Raw genomic sequence first — 20,443 nt, 5'->3', positions numbered from 1 at the left:
CCAGCAGTATCCCCCGGATTCTATATACAGCACCCAGATTTGGGGATGTTCCCGAGATGCACACACAGCTTAAATGGCTAACAAGCTGTTAACAAGCAATAATTGGATTCTAACAACCAATTATTGACATTAATTGGCACCAACTGGAATTTGCATGTGCATCTGGTTGCATGCTATTTTATAACTCTAGGCACCCATATCCCATAACATGCAACTCACAAGGGACATTCTGAAAAGTTGAGTGCGCTATTACAGAATAATGGGTCAATGTGCCCAACTTGAGCAAAGGCATTTACACCAGGTGTCTGGCGCTAAAAGTCAGGCCGTGGGAATCAGCGCTAGTCTATAAAGGGCCCAAGCCCATTATAAAATTGTGCTTAACGCTGATCTTTTCCTGTGCCCACTTTGGAGCACCACTTATAGAATCCAGTTCTAAGTGTGTAAGTAGCCATAATCAGAAGTTCCTAGGTATTACATTTATCTGTCCAAAAAATTTATCACTAATACAGGACAATATTGACAGCACTCAAAACCCAACCTTCCTATTCCTGACCACTAACTTCAAGAAACTGAACCCATACCCATTCAATATGTCAGGTTATTCTAGCATCAGCTAACAACAATACCAGGATCCTACACACTAAACAATAGCATGATGCCGTTAAAGTCACACATCTTGACTTGCTCACTTGTCTTCAATGTATCTCTCTCATACAACTGCCATTACTGATTCACGGCTACTTCTAATACACGGTGACTAATATTGTATAGTGTTATATACAAGAATTACATTACATAGTAAGATAGTAAATTATGGCAGTTAAAGACCTGAATGGTGCATCCAGTCTGCCCAAGATAAACTCATTTTACATGGTATGTAATACTTTATATGTATACCCGAGTTTGATTTGTCCTTGCCTTTCTCAGGGCACAGACCATAAAAGTCTGCCCAGCACTCTTCCTGTACTAAACGTTCTGAAGCTAACATTGAAGCCCCTTAAAATTTACACTCCAGTCCATCCATATCTATTCAGTCACGATCAGGGCACAGACCGTAGAAGTCCGCCACCCAATCTCCGCTAAGATTCCATAGATCCATTCCTTCTAAACAGGATTCCTTCGTGTTTATCCAACGCATGTTTGAATTCCATTACCGTTTTCATCTCCATCACATGTTCGGCCATGGTTTGTTCCTTTAAAACTGTTAAGTTCTAGTTTACTGTTAACTGCTAAGCCTTTTGTTAATGCAAGATACTGCTGAATCTGTTATGATGTAAGCTGCATTGAACCAAACATATTTTTGGAAAATGCGGGATATAAAAACGAATACATGAAAAAGTAATAAAAACAGAACAGCATACCCTTCTAACACATTACACCATAATCAAAGGAATGGCAGAAACACACACACACACACACACACACACACACACACACACACACACACACACACACATATATATATAAAATCATAGGCAAAGGTACTGGATAATTCAAAAGCAAAAGTTACAACACTTGTATTAATACAATAGAATAACATTAAAATAAACAAAACAGACATCAAACTACACTTGATTATGTAAACAGCAAGCCAGAATATCTCAGCTACTGCCTGAAAAGGGATAGTGCACATATCAGCATTGGCCTAGTGGTTAGGGTGGTGGACTTTGGTCCTGAGGAACTGAGTTCGATTCCCACTTCAGGCACAGGCAGCTCCTTGTGACTCTGGGCAAGTCACTTAACCCTCCATTGCCCCATGTAAGCCGCATTGCGCCTGCCATAAGTGGGAAAGCGCAGGGTACAAATGTAACAAAAAACAAAAAAAAAAGATGACAAGCAATACAGACTGCAGCAAAAGGATGCTTTGGATTAGCATAAAAGTGAGTCACTAGCATCTCAGCAAAAGACCTGCACTAAAGAGCTTTCAGAACCACTTGGTCCCATGGGGTAGAGTACAAACCGCTCTTTCAGCGCCAGAGCCACTCTTATCACCAACAAAACACAATAAATATCTGTCAAATTAACTCTACTGCTACGTGTTTTGATGTGCCACTAGGGTCAAAAGATGCTATATTTCAGGATGCCGGCGCCATAGGCCGGACTGGATGGGAGTTACTCCTGCTTCCCCAGTCCACGGTGGGTGGGAGAAAGCTGGGGCCTACTTTAGCCACCTGGGACCTTTGCCAACAGGGATCATCAGTAGTAAAATGCTACAGTTCACCCTGGATGACCATTTCCTCTCACACTAGAATTTTTAGGATTCAGTGCCAGAAGAGAAATTTAAAAAAAAAAAAACTGCACCAAAATTTAACACATTTTATACTCTGGGAGCAATTTCAGATTAAGCCTTTTTCATGTCCACTGTGCTACCCTTTAGTGCGAAAGGTTTTCCATGTTAAACATTCTTACTACATTGGGAGTAAGATTAGTGTGAAAAACCTGGAAGCAAACATCGCACTAGAGGGCAGCATAGCTTATTATATTGACCCCAACACATTTAGCACTGCATCAGCAACAAACAAAATCCTTAGGCTGCTTGTGCAAATCTTTTCTTTCCTTCAGTTAGGTGGGGGATTTCTGGTGGTGCACTCTCCCCTATCACCTTAGCATCAGCCAGTTAATTAAAAATAATTTCTCAACAGACACTTTTGGCCAGAAATAGAAACTTGGCAGTCCATCTGCAAGTCCTAAGGAATTATTCCATTTACTTTCCTTTATCAAAACATAGTAGATACTGCAAGAAACAAATGATTGACTATTAGAATGTGCTTTCTGCATTGAAAAACAAAGGGCCTTGAAGAAATTACCATATTCAAGGACTCATTATAACACAAGTGGAGTTAATGGGAGAACAAGTAACCCTGCAAAAATATCATGTACAGTAGAAATGAAATATCCTAATGGTTGTGTTTCACGCCACCTGAAGCACCTTAATACTATTATTAGGATTACTTTCATCCATTTTATGTTAAAGATTTGCCTCATTAGTGCCTTCAGTCAGTTAGTTATTACAATATTGAAATGATCTCTGACCATATTTTAATTCATAATAAACCTACATACAAACATTTTTAAACACAGCATGCAAAAGTTATTTCCTGTTTTGAAGACACATAATTATGTAACTCAGCTGACATTAAGCTGGGGCAGAACATGCAGAATCTAATGCACAAATAGGCGTGAAAACTAACCAGTGGAAAGTGTGACATTCTAGACAGCTTAGATTCAATCTACTATGCACACTGTATGTAAAGGTGCCAACTTTGCCCTCCTAAATGTCTGAAGTCCTCAAGCACCCCCCCCCCCCCACAGGACTCATCTCTACATACGTTGGTGTTGCAATTTCAGAGTTATAAGGCGGAAAGCACAAAACCATGAACCATATGCACTTTTTATGAGACAAATGTCATCTATGCCCCTTCCTGTCAACCTTCTTCTTCTGTGCCCCTTCCCCTCAAAAAATTACTCTTAGCAGCTTTGAAAACCAGAAACTCAGATATTTCTCCAAGGACCTCTCTCTAGCCTTGATGCAGAAAAGCTGCGCTATCTTTTAGCGTCCAGAAACAAGGAGTGGGAACTGGATCTGGCTCTTCAAAAAACAGACTCAGGTCGCTGGAATGAAATTATAGATGTTTATTATTATTCTTGACTCAACATGGAACCATGTTTTGGCATGGAGATTGGGTGGTGACACTGGTAATTGGAGAGTAAAACCAATGCTGGGTGGACTTCTACGGTCTGCGCCCTGATCGTGGCTGAATAGATATGGATGGGCTGGAGTGTAAATTTTAAGGGGCTTAGATGTTAGCTTCAGAACTTTTAGTACAGGAAGAGTGCTGGGCAAACTTTTACGGTCTGTGCCCCGAGAAAGGCAGGGGCAAATCAAACTTGGGTATACATATAAAGTATCACAAAATGAATTTACCTTGTTGGACAGACTGGATGAACCGTTCAGGTCTTTATCTGCCATAAGTACATAAATAATGCCATACTGGGAAAAGACCAAGGGTCCATCGAGCCCAGCACCTTGTCCACGACAGCGGCCAATCCAGGCCATGGGCACCTGGCAAGCTTCCCAAACGTACAAACATTCTATACATGTTATTCCTGGGATTTTGGATTTTTCCAAGTCCGTTTAGTAGCGGTTTATGGACTTGTCCTTTAGGAAACCGTCCAACCCCTTTTTAAACTCTGCTAAGCTAACCGCCTTCACCATAAGTACATGCCGCCATTTACTATGTTCTTGAGAAAAGAGCATGAGCTCTTGATACGTTGATGATACTTCTTGTAAAAAGACAGTTGGTGAAAGAAACAATAGCTGAGCAGCCTGTAAAGTGCTCAAAAATTATCAGTGTGATCAACAAGTATACGCATCAAGACTACTGAGGCAGGCATGCATGTGCCAAAACATGGTTCCATGTCAAGTCAATATTAATAGACATCTATAATTTCAATTCTGGCATCCTGAGTCTGTTTTTTGAAGAGCCTGATCCAGTTCCCACTCCCTGTTTCTGGATTCTATCTACCTCGTGGGATCTGTGTGTCTTTCCACCTTCTGAGGTTGTCCTATCTTTTAGCATGGCAGTTCACTTCTGATTTGCCCGTTAAATCTTACTCCCATTGCTAAAAAATGTTAGCGTGGGCAAATCAGCAGTAAAACTGCTGCATTAAAGGGTAGCGCACTTGGCATGCAAGACACATCCAAATGTTTGAACAAACTGCTCCCGATGAAAGGAATCTTGCAAGGCTATTTATTCTTCTCCCAGTGCTGAACGTTAATGCTAAACCAGGGTTCAAGTAAAAATGGAGCATGGGAGCAAAAGGCTGCTCTAAAGTGAAGTCAGGCACTTTACCTCAGATCATTCAAAATCCCTGGTGGCCCAAAGAACCTCTGGACCCCCACCTTGCCTTCCCCCAGTAAAAGCCCTGGCAGTTTAAGCAGGCCTCCTCCCACAATGGAGTCACTTAAATGCAATGCAGCAAACTGCTGCATATTACTGCAATGACGTGCACTGTGTTTTTCTGAAAGTGACCACTTTTTAATGCTGCAGTAATTTGCATGTGATTAGTTTACTGCACTGGGAATAATTTTTTTTTTTTTTAGCGCAAGCGTTAGAACACGCAGCACTGAAGGTCAGCATAGTGTTCTCACACACTACTTACAGGTTGCTGTAGTTAGGTCAAATTCATTCCAAAATTATAAGGATGGTGGTTCACACACATAGACATTGTATCACTCAGTAACCCCTCCAATCCACGGAGGCTAATGAATAGACAGGAAGGATATGCTCTTCATTTTATGCCAAGAATACTCAGTTTATTAGTGTGGGCTGGAAGAGAGTCACTCGGCATAATATACACTGACGTATATTAATAGATATATATCCTCTAGTAAACTAACTCCACAGTGCTGCAGTTTGCAGAACTTCCACTTATCAGCAGCAGGAAGTACACCAGGAAATTTATACTGTGCGTGTGTCAGAAGAATTAATGGAACAATTCAAAAATATTTAGAAACCTGTTACAGTATTGCAGGAGCAGATGGGACAAGCTAATTTGTGAGACAGCAAAGTTGCGTTCTCATCTTCCATAGCTGCTGTTATTATTGGCAGTTTTTGTGCATTCATAATAAAGACATTGGGGTAGTTTTATAAAACGGTGTGAACATCATGCATAAATGTTAGTATTTTAGTCATTTACACATGTAAATAGCAACACATGTATGTAAATGGCCCTTCATAAAATATCATGAAAATGCACAGGGGCAGAGAACGCAAGTACATGGATTCTAAATTCTTATAATTTACATGCATTCTTGCAACATATAGACAGGATCATTTACACCAGCTATAGGGCAGGTGGAAATGATTGCACCTTAATAGGCTTGAAATAGACGAGTTTTTGTTTCCTTAAACTAGGTAGTGAAAAAAAAAAAAAACCCTCATCTCCATGTGTGCTTCCTTAATGATTCAGATCCAAATCAGTCTTCTATCATCTTTACATGGACAGAGATCAGTTATTCGTAACTATGTGAAACATTTGTTCAGTACGCTCAATGATTACATTTGTCTAAAATCACACATCACTAAAAATGGCAACCTTGTTGACAAGGCCAGCAAAATACAAGGTTATGCAGCAGTATTCTGAAGCCTTGTGCCCAAAAATGTACACGGAGATGACCAGCAGCATTGATGACGTTGGCTGTTGCAGGTAGAGAATTTCAAGAGGAGGACCTCACCTTTGCTTTTCCTTTTGGAACATAGTAGATTCCAGAAGCTCGCAGAAGAAAGTAACGCTTTTTCCAGGATTTTTTGCCATCATCCTTCAGCCAAAGGACACCCTCAATTTCTGGAACTGTAACAGAACTTCCACAAAAACACTCCTAAACAGAGGAAAATACATCAATAGATCAGAAGTAGTTGGGGTTTGTTTTGTCAGGGTTCATTCTCCACTATCAGAATTCCTCTTATTCCCTTTATTTGTTGTTGTTCTCCACTAATCTGAACTAGCTGCTTGAAAACATAGCCTACTACTTAGGTACGGATGACAGGTACAATTTATGGCATAATGTGTGGATTTCACTATCGAGGTCTTCATGCATACAAAACTATCTTTCAAAATCAATTACGAAAAGATGAGCCCAGATGAGAAGGTAACAATGAAGCATTTGTTGCCCCCCCTCCCCTCGCCAAGACAGACTAAGATCCACTTGCATCTTCAATTTTATTTGCGTTAGAACGTGACACTAGGAGAAAACCTACTATGTGAAAAGAGAGGGAATGCCACAGTAAACGTCAATCTTATTTTAAGGGCAAGTCACAAGGAATTTGGGGTAGCAGTGCAAGAGTCTCATTGTGGGTATCAGTCTGTGGAACTGAGACCCTTCTCTTTCCCACAAGGGCACACAAAACGTTGATCTTTAATCTGCATGTAGTTACCAAAAAAATGCTATACCAGATCCGTATGTATTTCTGTCCAGTTACTATTACTTTTTTCATGCAAAGTTCTTTCTCCATGTCAGTCATTAAATTTAAAAAAAAGGTAAAAGCATTCTAAAAGATATAGATTCAATTCAACCTATTCCCTTCTGTTAACTGTACATGCTTTTTTTGCTAGTAATAGCTATAGTAAGACGCTAAAAAAAAAAAAAAAGCATTCCACCTACTTGGGGGAATCTGTTCTCTTTGCTTCCAGAGTTTATTTTTATTTTATTTTATTTTTTTGTTACATTTGTACCCCGCGCTTTCCCACTCATGGCAGGCTCAATGCGGCTTACATGGGGCAATGGAGGGTTAAGTGACTTGCATGTTTTTTATTGTCCAAGTCATATACAACAGGTTCTCCAGTCAAACTAGACTACCAAATATAACAATTTTCAACACATTCCTCTAAGAACCATGTTTTTACCCCATAAAAATACAATAAAATGTACTATAACATTCTCCCAACTATCTCCTTTTTTTTTTACTTCCCCATAAAGAATCATCAATCTAAACACAGCATTATTTAGCCCATTCCTCCCCCTTCCCCACCCTCCTGCTTTCAATCTAGAGATCCTCCTTCAATCTTATCACCACTAGTGGACCAAGTAAGCAATGTCACTATATCATTACGATATCCATTTGTTCCTAAATAAAGCTTCTTTCCATCTTAACTCCAAGGTTACCTTTTCATACCATTGCATTTGCTTGAACTATCCCCCACTAAAGGTTTATGGAGGGCAGGGTAGTCCCCTTCCATTACCGCTCAGTTGTCATTTTACATGCTAAGGATAAGGTATATCCTATATTGCCCCGTATTTCTCATCAATTCATAGGCGGCCGGTGGCCAAACTGTTTGGGGAGGCTAAAGGGGGCAGGGATGGGGCTTCCATCCATAATTAGACAACACAGAAAAAAAAAGTAAAATAGTCACAATTAATACTTTTTATTAAATTTAGATATTAGATATGTATCACATGTCAAAGAATAAAGTGGTTGCTCAAAGCATATATTAACCAATGTATACTATTCAAAAATGTTAAACCCTACTATTTCCATCCATTTCAGTAAGGCCAACACACAATCTCTCAACCACAAACATTATGCACAAGCGTGCAAAAACACACTCAGAACCTTACTGTACCATAACAGCACTAACTCCGAAGACTCAAAGAGCAAGAACATTATGCATGAAAAGGCAGCACTGTAAATATTACACTGGGCAGACCTTAATATACCACCCATATAGAAAACACAGACCGTCAATAAGGGATCATAATATCAATTCCTCATGTACAGCCATAAAACAACCTTTTAGGGTGGATAGTGTTCACAATGAGCTCTTTTTATTAATGACCAGACAGATATAAGAGTTTTCAATTTTGGCAAAGTATAAGTCATCACAAGAACAAAATATAAGAAAACCAATGGACTGCATTAGGGGCTTATAGCCCATTTAGTTATGTTCAAACAAAAGAGATCTGCATGAAACAAAATGTTTTTTATTTTAACTTATAAAACCTCTCTCTCTGCCCCAATCCAACACATCTCCCCATCTCTCTCTCCTCCCTTCATCATCACCCCTCTGTTTCTCCTCCCTCACCAGTCACCATCAATTCCTATTTCACAAAAAAGTCTTAAGAATTGCTGAATGAAGCATCTATATATTTTCATAATCGGGTGACCAGGCAATACCATGTGTTAATGCACTGCTAAATCTCCTCCTAGGACTCTCGTTTACAACCACCCTCTCCTGTTCAGCAAAGCAAAGCAATAAGAGACCCAAATACTCCTCCCGCTCCCCCCCACCCCACTCCAACACTTACTCGCTTGCTCGATCTTCTACCTCCCTCCCTGGCTCAGTTGGTGACTAACTGAAAACAGCCGCATGCTGCAACACTCAGGCTCACAGTCACAGCCCCAGGCTCTGCTGCCAGAACATATGGTGAAGGAAGTGTGTTACAGGGGGAGGTTCCGGCAGAGCTGGAACCGCTGGGGAAGGTGCTGCCTTAGGGAGATAGCGAGCAGGCAGCCGGTAAGAAAAGAAGTGAAGTGGCTCAGCGGGGGGTATGAGCCAGCAGAAGATACAATTTTGTTAATGGCTGATCTGGGGCCGAATTAGAGGAGGAGGCAGGCCCAAGTCTCTTATACAGGGCTCTTATGCATCAATCTCTTTCTACTCCATCCTCCAACAAACACCATTCTGAGTCTTCTCTTATCTACCTCGCTCACCTTTGAATTTGTTCCCAAACCCTATCCCAGAATCACCAAACCTCTTTACACTCACCACATATGCTCATGTGTACCCCTTACTCCCATACCCTCTCCAGAATCAAGCACCTTTCCTACCCCTGCCTTTTCTGGGCTCCAATAACTGTGCTGAATTATCACATACCGTAATTGGTTGACCAATTAAAGTTAGCAACTTCAGAGAACTCATGCACACAGTAGTCAATTTTCTCCAATTTCTGGTCTCCTAATTCACTTCCCACCCATTTCTCCCATACCTTCTAATGCACACTTCTCATCCTCCTCTCCTCCTAAAGCACCATAAATATTAGACAGCACCCTAGCTTAAGAAGTGCAGCTTCCAGTGAGGTGACCATTCAAAATAGATTATTCGCTATATCCTGTAGAGATATGGTACAGCTAGGAGCCCTCCTTGGGCCTCCACTGGAATGGTGGAAGGCTAAACCTTGGAGTTTTAGCCTATTAAAAACAGCTGGTAATATTTGCCTAAGCTAAAACCAATGGCTGGTATAATTGAGGCCTTATTGGAAAAGCAAGGCCTAGTAATTAAGCCTAAAAGGAGGGCTAGATAACTTGAAATGGAAAAGTTAGGTCAAGGAGACTGTAATTGAAATGGAAGTTCAGTTGCAATCTGAGATACAAAACGGAAGATGAATTGCAATATGAGTTATGATATGGAATCTTCAAGGCTACGTGTCAGTTAGAAAAAATTGGTTGTCATGGCAGGTGCAAAATTGAGGAACTTGAAATAGAAGAAAGGAGGGTGAGAGGGGGATTTGCGGTTGACTAAGTTTTGGGTAAACAAGTTTATCATAGCACTCTATGGGCCTCATTACTTTCTATGGAGTGAGAGGGTATAAAAAGAAGGCTGAATCTGGGAGTGACTGGCAGAAGACCCAGATGCTGCCAGGGGTGCTGTCACTCTGTTCAGAAGTCTGATACATGTCTTTGATTGCATTGCCTTGTATTGGTAAGCATAAATAAAATACATATCTTTACCTCCTGTCTTCTCTCATTCCTATAAGAGATCTAAGGTTTCTGGGGTGACCCTATGACAGAAATGATTACTACAAAGAGTCCGCTTATCCTCAAAGTAATAAGGAGTCAGATAGCCATAAACTATCATGTAGACAAAAGCCTTCTAGTCAATCCTACCGATGACTGGCCATATGTCCCCTCAACACCAGGGACTTCATAGACAGTCTAAGGTAAATCAATTCAATCCTCTCTCATCTTTCCACTGGGGGGAGTAAGGGGAGGCCATCCCCTGGTTCCCCTCCAGTGGTATCTGGTCATTTAGTGCACTCTTTTGTAGTTTATTCGTTAATAAAAAGGTCTAGATCAAACGACCACTTATAGCCCTGAATGTTTTTGTTTTGTTACAATACAGCAGAAAAAAACGTCCAAGTGTTAGGAATGCCCAGATCCCAACCTTAACATGCCCCTGAAACGCCCCCAACCCCCCCCCCCCCCCTTTGTAAGCTGGATAAACTTCTGATGGACTTCATAGAAAAACATCTAAAAATTGGATTTGAAAATACCAATTTGGACATTTTTGTAAGAAAAACATCCACATGCAGATTTATGCCACTTTTTGGACATTTTTCTCTTGAAAATGAGCCCCTGTGTGTTTGTGAGTGTGTGTGTTTTTGAACAACATGGAATAAAGATTCCCCAAAGACCTTCTAATTGCTCTCTTTAACATCACTTTATTTCTAGTATATGTCAAAACTAGTCATGGGGAATACATTTCTTCCTCCAATTTCTGGCTATTGGCAAGCTCTCTGACAGTTAATAAGCATCACTATCCATTTCTGCTCAAGGTCCGAAATTTCCCTTCCCAGCAGCAATAAATACCCCCTGTTATTATTCAGTACAATGACCTGTCTCTTCTTTTATAATGCTCAATGTGATTCAAAAATATTTTAGTACTGAACAAATGAAAAAATATATATAAACTGATGCACAATTTTTTCTTAATTTTATTTTGCTACAACCTCTCCAACACCTAGATCAAGAAGGTTAAGCGCTAGTACACTGACATTTTTATCACACATTTCTTGCTTTCCCATATGATGGTATTCATTAACCTACTAAAGTCATTTATTAATCTATTCATTTTTTAAAAAGAATATTAAGGAAATTGCAATGGACAGCATGTACAGACAGTATACTATTCTGAGTTCTGAGCAGCCAGTTCATTTTAATTGTTTTTAACCTGTCAAGGTGAAAAGATTTCCATTTCACTGTTTCCCACCCTACACAGTTTATCTGGTGTCACAAGAATAAAATCTTATTAAAGCTCAATCACACTGTCAGACAGCAGCCCCATGGCTTTTATCACAAATATTAACTTTCTCCTCTTCCTGTAGTGGGGAATATATTTCTTGGGACCACAATGATACATAGTAGAGCACTTTGGTTTGCAAGTTCTGTATTTGAATGCTACATATTTTGCTAGTCAACCTTTTCACATTTGTGGGTTTTAAAACCATCTTGATCTGGGGAACATCTCAGACATTAATGCTTTTAATTATATTCTGCTTGTTAGATATCTAAAGTAGAAACATGCAAAGAAGGGACGTGCAGGAACTTTGAAAATGTATAAAGTGTCGGCGCTCCAGATTTGACTATGTTTTCTGAAACTGTGGTTTCAGATTTTTTTCAGTGACATAACAGCGAAGATGACTCAAAAATCAACACACAATGCTCCAGATGGTCAAAATGTTTATTGTGAAGCAAACGAGACCCGACACAGCTGTTTCGGTCAACAAGGCCAGCATCAAGAGTCTCTTAGATTGCAGTGAAATGTCCACTTGGAACAATGTTTGTAGTTTAAATGAAGAAAGCTAAAAGCAAACTAGGCGCTCCGTGCATCAAAACAGGTTTCAAACTAACTTTTGCTTAGAGCCCGGAAGCCTAAGTGAGCCGTGATGTAGATAACTTGAGCTAAGCTTTAGTACAAGACCCCCTGAGTCAATTATAATGCTTCAATCAAACACTTGAATAAACCAATACCTCAAATTGTGCTACTTTGGGGAGGGGCTATTTACTAAAGATTATCTCTCATTTTATGTCTAAGGAAAATGCTTAATAAATAGGACCCAAATTTATGCCCTGTTCCTTACAGTGTTAAGAGCTCTGCCATTTTTATTCTTTATTTCCTATCTATCCAGATAATCTACTTTACGATTGCTAAAGGGATTATAATAAGCAGCAAGTACAGAGAGCCCTGTTTACTAAGCCGCATTGTAGGTGCGCTACTGTTTTAGCGCGTGCTAAATATTAGCACGCACTAATGCTAGAGACACCCTTAGGAATATGGGTGTCTCTAGCATGCCTTAGTAAACAGGGCCCAGAATATTTACATAAATTAGTCTAAATAAAAAATGTATGGCAAATGTTTACTGCACCGTGATGAATTCCCCCCTTATCAAGAGAAAAACTGTGCCCCAATGAATAGGGCTAAAAATTTATATAACAAGAAACATTTGACAATTGTTTGTAGAAGCTCAAATGTAAAATAATGCACTGGATTTTACACAGCACCTCTTATACACTCTGCGTGAATGTTTCATAAGCATAACTACATAAAACATGAGCTGTAGCTTTTGCTACATGCCAAGTATTTCTCCAGTAGATGTTGATTAACCTCCACTGATCCAGAAATGTTTTCCAACCAACACTCAAGCCACGTTATGCCTTACACTTTGAGAGAAGAGAATATATTAACCTGTCAAGTGTCGCTATCCTTTTTTCTCCTATATTGTTCCAGAGACAGCACATTGTGCAAAAGGGAAAAGAAACCTCCCAAACGCACATTTTAAAAGTCATGACTGGAACTCTCAAAATTTTAGATCTCTTTCCAGCTGTCACAGATCTAATATGCATTAACAGTTCCTCTAACATGGCCAATCCTCTCCTTTCATCTAAACCCTCTGGCATCTCCCATAGAAATAATTTAAAGCAGAATCATTTTGCACATATGAATGTACAGCTGTTTAATTGTTTTGCTGAAGAAAGGAACCTGACCCAGAGCTCATCTATTCCTCGCTACATTAACTCACTGGTCACTGGTGAAAAGATTTATTTACAACATGTTTCCAGGGCTTCGCCAAAGCAGTCAATTCCTAGTAAACAGAACTGTTCTATTTCTTTTCAGTGGTTAAATGCAATTTGGTAAAGTGTAGTCATATAACAGGGGGCTCCTATTTTAGTCTAGATTATAAAGACACATAGGTGCTGTGTCTTATAAATACTACTAGCTCAAATCCTACAGAAACAATTCCTAGATTGTGGGCACTGAAATTTACGCCTGCTCAGAACCGACCTAAATGTTAGTGTGCAAATAAATCATGACTATGTCCATGCTCCTTCCCATAGTAAATGACGGCAGATAAAGACCCGAACAGTCCATCCAGTCTGCTCAACAGTCACACTCATTATCAGTTCAAGATTAAACCAACAATGAATGTTACATAAAATACTTGAACACAGTCTCTCTTTGGCATTTCTGGGACACAGACTGTAGAAGTCTGCCCAATGCAATGTAAAATGAATTAAATAGTTTGTTTTACTGATCTACAAAACATGAAAGAAAAATTACAGAAATATTCAAATGGTAATTATACAATCAAGGCTTCAGTTACTTATTCCTAAGTCATAACACCCATTCTAGAAGGAATGGATCTACAGAATCTTAGTGGGGACTGGGTGGCAACGCCGGTAATTGGGAAGCACAACTAGTGCTGGGTAGACTTCTACGGCCTACACCATAATCGTAACTGAATAGATATGGATGGGCTGGAGTGTAAATTTTAAGGGGCTTTGATGTTAGCTTCAGAACTCAATGCTGGGCAGACTTCTAAGGTTTGTGCCCTGAGAATGGCAAGGCCAAATCAAACTCGGGTATACATATAAAGTATATGAGTTTATCTTGTTGGGCAGACTGGATGCACCGTTCAGGTCTTTATCTGTTTAAAGAAAGCAACTTCTCCCTGCATATTACAAGCAGCCTTTCATTCTCCTTTTGTGATTTAAGCTAGAACTGCACCCTAGCACCTGCCCTCTGAAATTCCCTTCCTCTTGATATTTGTTCAGACCTTTCTTATTTCCAGTTTTGGGATCTTAAGAAGGCTCATTTATTTGCACAAGCTTTCCCTAATTAGACACCTTTGACCTGCATAGATCCTGGCCTTGGCTCACTTTGGCAGTAGCAGCTTCTTATGGACCTCCTAGACTCCCTCCCCCTTCCTTTGATACTGTACTATTTTCCTTCTGTGCTATTTTGTAATTCTTTTCTGTTTATATTGTAAACCACTTTGACTATACAAAGCTTGTTTTCTGCATAACTCCATCAAAACTTGACCATTAAGTCTACACTCATGGTGGCCACCTCACTTAAACTTCATCACCCCCACCTAGCAATTATCACCATGATATGTGCAGATACCATTTTGCTTTAAACAGTTACCATAGTTTTCTGTCAGAAGGATCTGATCCGTACTAAAAATGTGTATCTGGAGAAGGTTATGGCTCTCATAGACAGGTGCAAGACTTTACAGAAGGGAGGTGGAAGAGGGTAAGCACAGAATATGTTTTGAAGAAATTGTGAGAAATGATCTCAACATATCAAAGCCAGGAAGCGGAACGGCCTGCTCAATTTGAACTGAAGAAAACATTGCTGAGTGAAGAGGTTGTACCTACAAACAAACTCAAGTCCATTCATCAAATCAGTCAAGCAACCAGAATTTCCCAGACAATGGTGTTTCGAATCATCCACAGTGATCTTGATCTACAGTGTCTTAAGCCTAGAAGTGTGCAAAAGCTAACCGAGAACAACCATACTGCTTGTATGACACAGTCCAAGCAACTCCTTCACAAGGACCACCCCACATGCTGTCAATTTAAATTGATTTACAGTTGAGAAAATTTTAATGGCTGAGCCACCTATCAACACCCAAAATGACCAACTTTATACAGACTGCAGTGAAAAAGTGCGATATTGCTGCTGGTTGTCTTCTACATACTCTCTCAACATTTGGCAAATCAGTCATGATCCCTGTTAGAATGTCCAAAATGGGATGCATGGGGCTTTTCTTCATCAACCCAGGTGGTTTTACTGTCACAGCAACTGCTATTAAACATTTGGCGTATCACTGGCAATGTTTACATGTTTCACCAAGACACTGCACCTGCTCATTGTGCTCATGAAACTATCCAGCTGCTGCAGAGAATGACTCCATATTTCATTTCGCCAGACTTGTGGCCCTATTACAATCCAGACTAGAACCCTGTTGATTATTCATTTGTTACATTTGTATCCCACATTTTCCCACCTACTTGTAGGCTCAATGTGGCTTACATAGTACCGGAGAGGCCTTTGCAGGCTCCGGTGTGAACAAATACAGGGTGATGTTATGGTAAGATCAAGCTCATGTGGCACAGCCACATTAGGCAATTGGAGAACGGAAGAGTTGTGCTATGTCCATTACGTTCTTTACAGAATATGGGGTCTTATGGAGCATCAGACCAGAATAGCTAACAGCATACTTACAATTTATTTCAATATGCAGTGCTGCAGTGTCTACCGCATGAGCTACCACGCTAAACCTGTGCTTATCAAAGGTCGATTCGTGACGCAGACAACCTCAAGCAGTGTCTGGCTGAGGTGTGGGCCAACTTGAGTCAGGGTGTCAATGATTCTGCAGTTGATTAGTGGAGAAAATGGCTCCAAGCATGTGTGCATGCAGCGTGCCAGTGGGGGCCATTTTGAACATTTGATGTTGGCTTATTGCAAATTTATTCAGGAGGCCATAACCCAAATTTTATTGAAATTGGTCAAGTTTTGACAGAGTTATACAGAAAACAAGTTTTGTATAGTTTATATATATATTTTTTGAAACCGTGTATATATAGATAGATATAGACATTCAGCAGGCCCATTAAACATACAAGTCCTTTTGAATATTGGTTAAATTGTTTTTTCATCCCTATTTTTTATTTTTATATTAATAGAAGAGATGAACCTCTCCAAGGTCAAAAAATAAATTTAAGACCAGAAATTAACAAGGTGACTTGACTTTACACTCATTCTTGATATACTACTATTATAAAGCTCCTTAGAACACTGTACTGGTGAAAAGTACTAAAGCATCTAAAGTATATATGTAAATCATCCCGGGTTAACTTAAGCATAGATATTTACACCTGGTGTTTGACACACACAAGTTTTCTGGATTAATTTATACACACACACTCACTCATATCTTTCAAAAAAAAAAAAAAAGTGCATAAGCAATAAACCTTCCCCAACGTTCTCCTCTGTAAGAATTGGCTAACATTTTTTTTTTTTTTTACAGGCACAAGAGTAAAGTTTTGTTCCCTCACTTACCTCCAGCAATACCTCCTTATTTCTGTCAGCCAGCTCAGATGTTTCTTTCTTCCCAAGGAGATAGTTCTGTAACAAGACAGTACATATATGTAAAAGGTGCAATCAGTCGAAAAGCAGCACTACTAAGGAAGGTCTTTGTTAAGATTTAGGGATGACTAATGAAGTGGCCATTTGAGAAAACGAGATGAGATAGCCCTGAAGTGGGGAGGAGGGGAATACAGGGCCCACTGGACCAATAGGGAATTTTTCAAGGGTGGAGATAGCAAAATCAGAGTATCTGGGCTTTTCATCAGCCACTGCGTTTTTAAACATTTCTCTTCCTGTCACTGAGTGAACCAGTCCAGCTGCGTACCAAGGGCAGGGCAGTGGGGGCAGTCCGCCCCAGGTGAACACTGCAGAGGGGGTGCAGGGAGCAGCCGCGCGGCTGTCGGCTCCGCAGGTTCCCTGCTCCATCTGATGTTACTTCCTGTTCCGGGGCAGAGGGAACAGGGAACCGGCGGAGCCGATAGCCACGTGGCTGCTCCCAGCACCCAAGGAGGTAAGAGCAACGCACCTGGGGGGGGGGGGGGGGGGGGGGGGGGGGGGGGGGGGGGAGGGGGACCAAGGAACACCACTGAACCAGCATTGGTGTGTGCTATTTGTTATTGACAGAGCACACTTTTTAATGCTGCTGTACTTTACAAGCCATTAGTTTACTGGATCAGGAGTAAAATGTTAAGGGGTCCTTTTACTAAGTTGCAGTAAAAGGGGCCCTCTGCGCCAGTGGCCGTTTATGCCACGCGCTGAGGCCCTTTTTACAGCAGTGGGGGGTGGAGGGGGGAAGCACTTACCGCCACCCACTGAGGTGGCAGTAAGGGCTCCCGCACTAACCTGGTTGTAACTAGGCAGCACATGGCACTGCCCGATTACCACAGGGTAACTGCTGCAAGTAAACAATAGGGACCTATTTTTCTTAGCACCAGAAATGCTGTACGCTGGGGGTGGAAGTACCACCGGCGCACACGCTGGGCCGGCGGTAGTTCCGGCTTACCACTGCTTAGTAAAAGGGCCCCTTAGTGTGTGTATTAGAAATATTTTTACACTGGAGCTTAGTGCACCGCTCTAATGCATATCTTATTACATCAAAACCTTTGTGTTGATCTGTAGGGCTTAGAGGCATATTTTGAAAGCACTTTAGGAGGCTAAGTTCCATAGGTTTCTATGGAACTTTGGGAGGCTAAGTGCTTTGAAAATGAGCCTCTTAGTCACTACCAATAACGTAAATAGGAGAAGAATTATTCACGAATTTTTCCAACTCCTCTGTATGTTTTTTTTTCTTGATGCTCTACTGAGACCATCTTTACTGCCTACAGAAGTTAGATCCTAGATTGTGCTGTAGTCCTGCTGTACCATATACCACTTGGTATACATGTGTTTAGTTGGTATTTTACATCACATCATAAGACTCCCGAAGAAGGTGCCTCGTCACCGAACACAGCTGTGTAGAATCATTGTTTGATGTTACCATATACGTCTCTTTCACTGATTGGAAAGAGCCTATCTTCCCCACTCCTTCGTTTTTGCATTGGACTTTTTCTCCGTGGGGATTAAGTGCACCTCCACCCTTGTGTGGCCTTCCTTCAGTCGTTCGGGCCCTATAATCTTGACAGGCTGCCATAATGCAAAGGAAGATCTTTTCCCCCTGGCAGCACTTTATAAAAAGTAACTATAGCCCATTGGGTTTTGTTTGCATGCACATTTTTCTTGCCCTAATTAATTGATTTGCACAATTTTGCATCACAGCTCATTAATGCAAAATTTACATACGTTTTCAAATGAAGCAACTTCACACAGTGGACTCCACACACAAAAAAATATCAAAATCTCCTTTGCATTTGTCATTTTTTGCACAATTCCACGCTTTTGTGTAATTTTTTGCATAAAGTGCAATTTTACAAAGTTACTTCACAGTTTACTACATGGGACCCTAATAGCTTTTATTCAATGTAATCCGAATTCTGTAATCACGAGTTATTTGGAAACATGAAAATGAACAGGGGAGAAGAAATCCCAGAATATAAATAAAGAATGTCTTGAAATTTACCTGAGGATTTTTGAAAAGTGCATGTTTTTCTATACGCTCCACAAATATAAGCTTGTTCTGGCTGTCTCGTGTCCAGTTTAAAAGATTTTCAACTAAATTTTCATGATCTTCAAATATTCTCTCTGTTGAGAACAAGAAACAGTTATTTAAAGCAGTTGACCAAAATAGAAAACTAAAGGTACAAAATATAACATTAAGACAACACATTTTTAGAGTTTTGGTAGCATAGTACAAGGGGTAGAGTTGAATCCCCTGCCTCAGCCAACACAGGGAGCAGAAGGTCCAACTCTGAGAGCCTTCCATTAAACCACTAAACCACCAGGATTCACCAGAATATATACTGAGTTAGGGCAAAAGTCCATCAAGCCCAGAATCTTATTTCCAATAGTGGCCAAATCATGTCACAAGTACCTGAAACGTAGATTCCATGTTGCTTATCCCCAGGGATAAGTAGTGGCTTTCCCCAAGTCTACCTTATTCAACCCTTTTTCTCTCTTTCTTTTTTTTTTTTTGGAACTTTGTATTTAGTTCCCCTTTACATAATAACCATATACATTTCCGAATAGGTACTGAACCTTCTAGCTAAATAACTATGTAGATACTGAGCTCCTTCGATAGCACAACTGGTAGAGCAGAAGACTGTAGGGTAAGACTATAGATATCCTTAGGCTGCTGGTTCAATTTCGGCTCGAAGGATCCTGTTTTTCGGAGAGGGTGGTGGAGATGAAAACGCTAATGGAATTCAAACATGCATGGGATAAACTCAAAGGAATCCTGTTTAGAAGGAATGGATCCACAGAATCTTAGCAAAACCAGTGCTGGGCAGACTTCTACGGTCTATGCCCTGAAAATGGCAGGACAAATCAAGCTCAGGTATACATATAAAGTATCGCATACCATGTAAAATGAGTTTATCTTATTGGGCAGACTGGATGGACTGTACAGGTATTTATCTGCCGTCATTTACATTACTATGTTACTGTTCATACGCTTATCTATGCTCAGCAATATAAAGGACATGACGTATATCAACACATTGAGAGTGTATTACAAGAGGTTTCTGTTCAACCTGGTTAAAAGCAAGCTACATTAACTGGGTTAAGTGTAAAAATATTTTCTCCAATATGTTTTAAACGTACTACTCTTCTCTGATTATATCAAGCACATAAGTTTGGTGGTGCACAAGAAACCAGAACACAGGCAGGGAAGGAACAGTTACAAGGGGACTTGCACATATTCGAAAAAACCCCCAAAAGAATAAAACACAAGAGGGCCCTGTTTACTAAGCCGCACTAGAGGCGCGCCAGCATTTTTAGTGAGCTCTAACTGTGGAGATGCCCATAATATTCCTATGAGTGTCTATACGGTTAGTGCACGCTAAAAATGCTAGTGAACCTTAGTAAACATGGCCCAGAATGTTACTGTTAGGATTGTATACCACAACATATTACAAAACCTCCATGTAGTGTAATAATGTGATTCTTCAATAAAGATTATTTAAAATTAAGGGCTCTGTTTACAAAGACGCGCTAAAGTTCTTTAGTGCGCACTGTGTAGATGCCCACAATATTCCTATGGGCGCCTACACAGTTAGCACGCACTAAAGAACGCTAGCAGGCCTTTGTAAAAAGGGCCCTAAATGCAGGGGTGTAGCCAGACCTCGAGGTGGGAGAGAGGCACATTTTGTTCACCACATCACCGCCGCCCACTATCGCTGCTATAACATCTTAGCTGGCA

The 20,443-nt window shown here is 40.4% G+C and overlaps 1 protein-coding gene across 1 annotated transcript in view; it reads right to left on the bottom strand.

Moving 5' to 3' along the window:
* RAPH1 (Ras association (RalGDS/AF-6) and pleckstrin homology domains 1) overlaps window positions 1-20,443 on the bottom strand; it is a 629,351-nt gene that overhangs the window by 37,969 nt on the left and 570,939 nt on the right. Inside the window, exons 8-10 of the mRNA XM_030209745.1 lie at window positions 18,707-18,828; window positions 16,624-16,689; window positions 6,239-6,382 (exon numbers count right to left, since the gene is read on the bottom strand). Coding sequence (XP_030065605.1) covers window positions 6,239-6,382; window positions 16,624-16,689; window positions 18,707-18,828 — 332 coding nt within the window. The remainder of the gene's footprint in view (window positions 1-6,238; window positions 6,383-16,623; window positions 16,690-18,706; window positions 18,829-20,443) is intronic.

Source organism: Microcaecilia unicolor, chromosome 7 (genome assembly GCF_901765095.1).
Source record: "Microcaecilia unicolor chromosome 7, aMicUni1.1, whole genome shotgun sequence".
In the NCBI taxonomy this organism is placed as follows: domain Eukaryota; kingdom Metazoa; phylum Chordata; class Amphibia; order Gymnophiona; family Siphonopidae; genus Microcaecilia; species Microcaecilia unicolor.
Note: the sequence above shows the minus strand (reverse complement) of the source record. Positions and strands in the feature narration are given on the sequence as shown.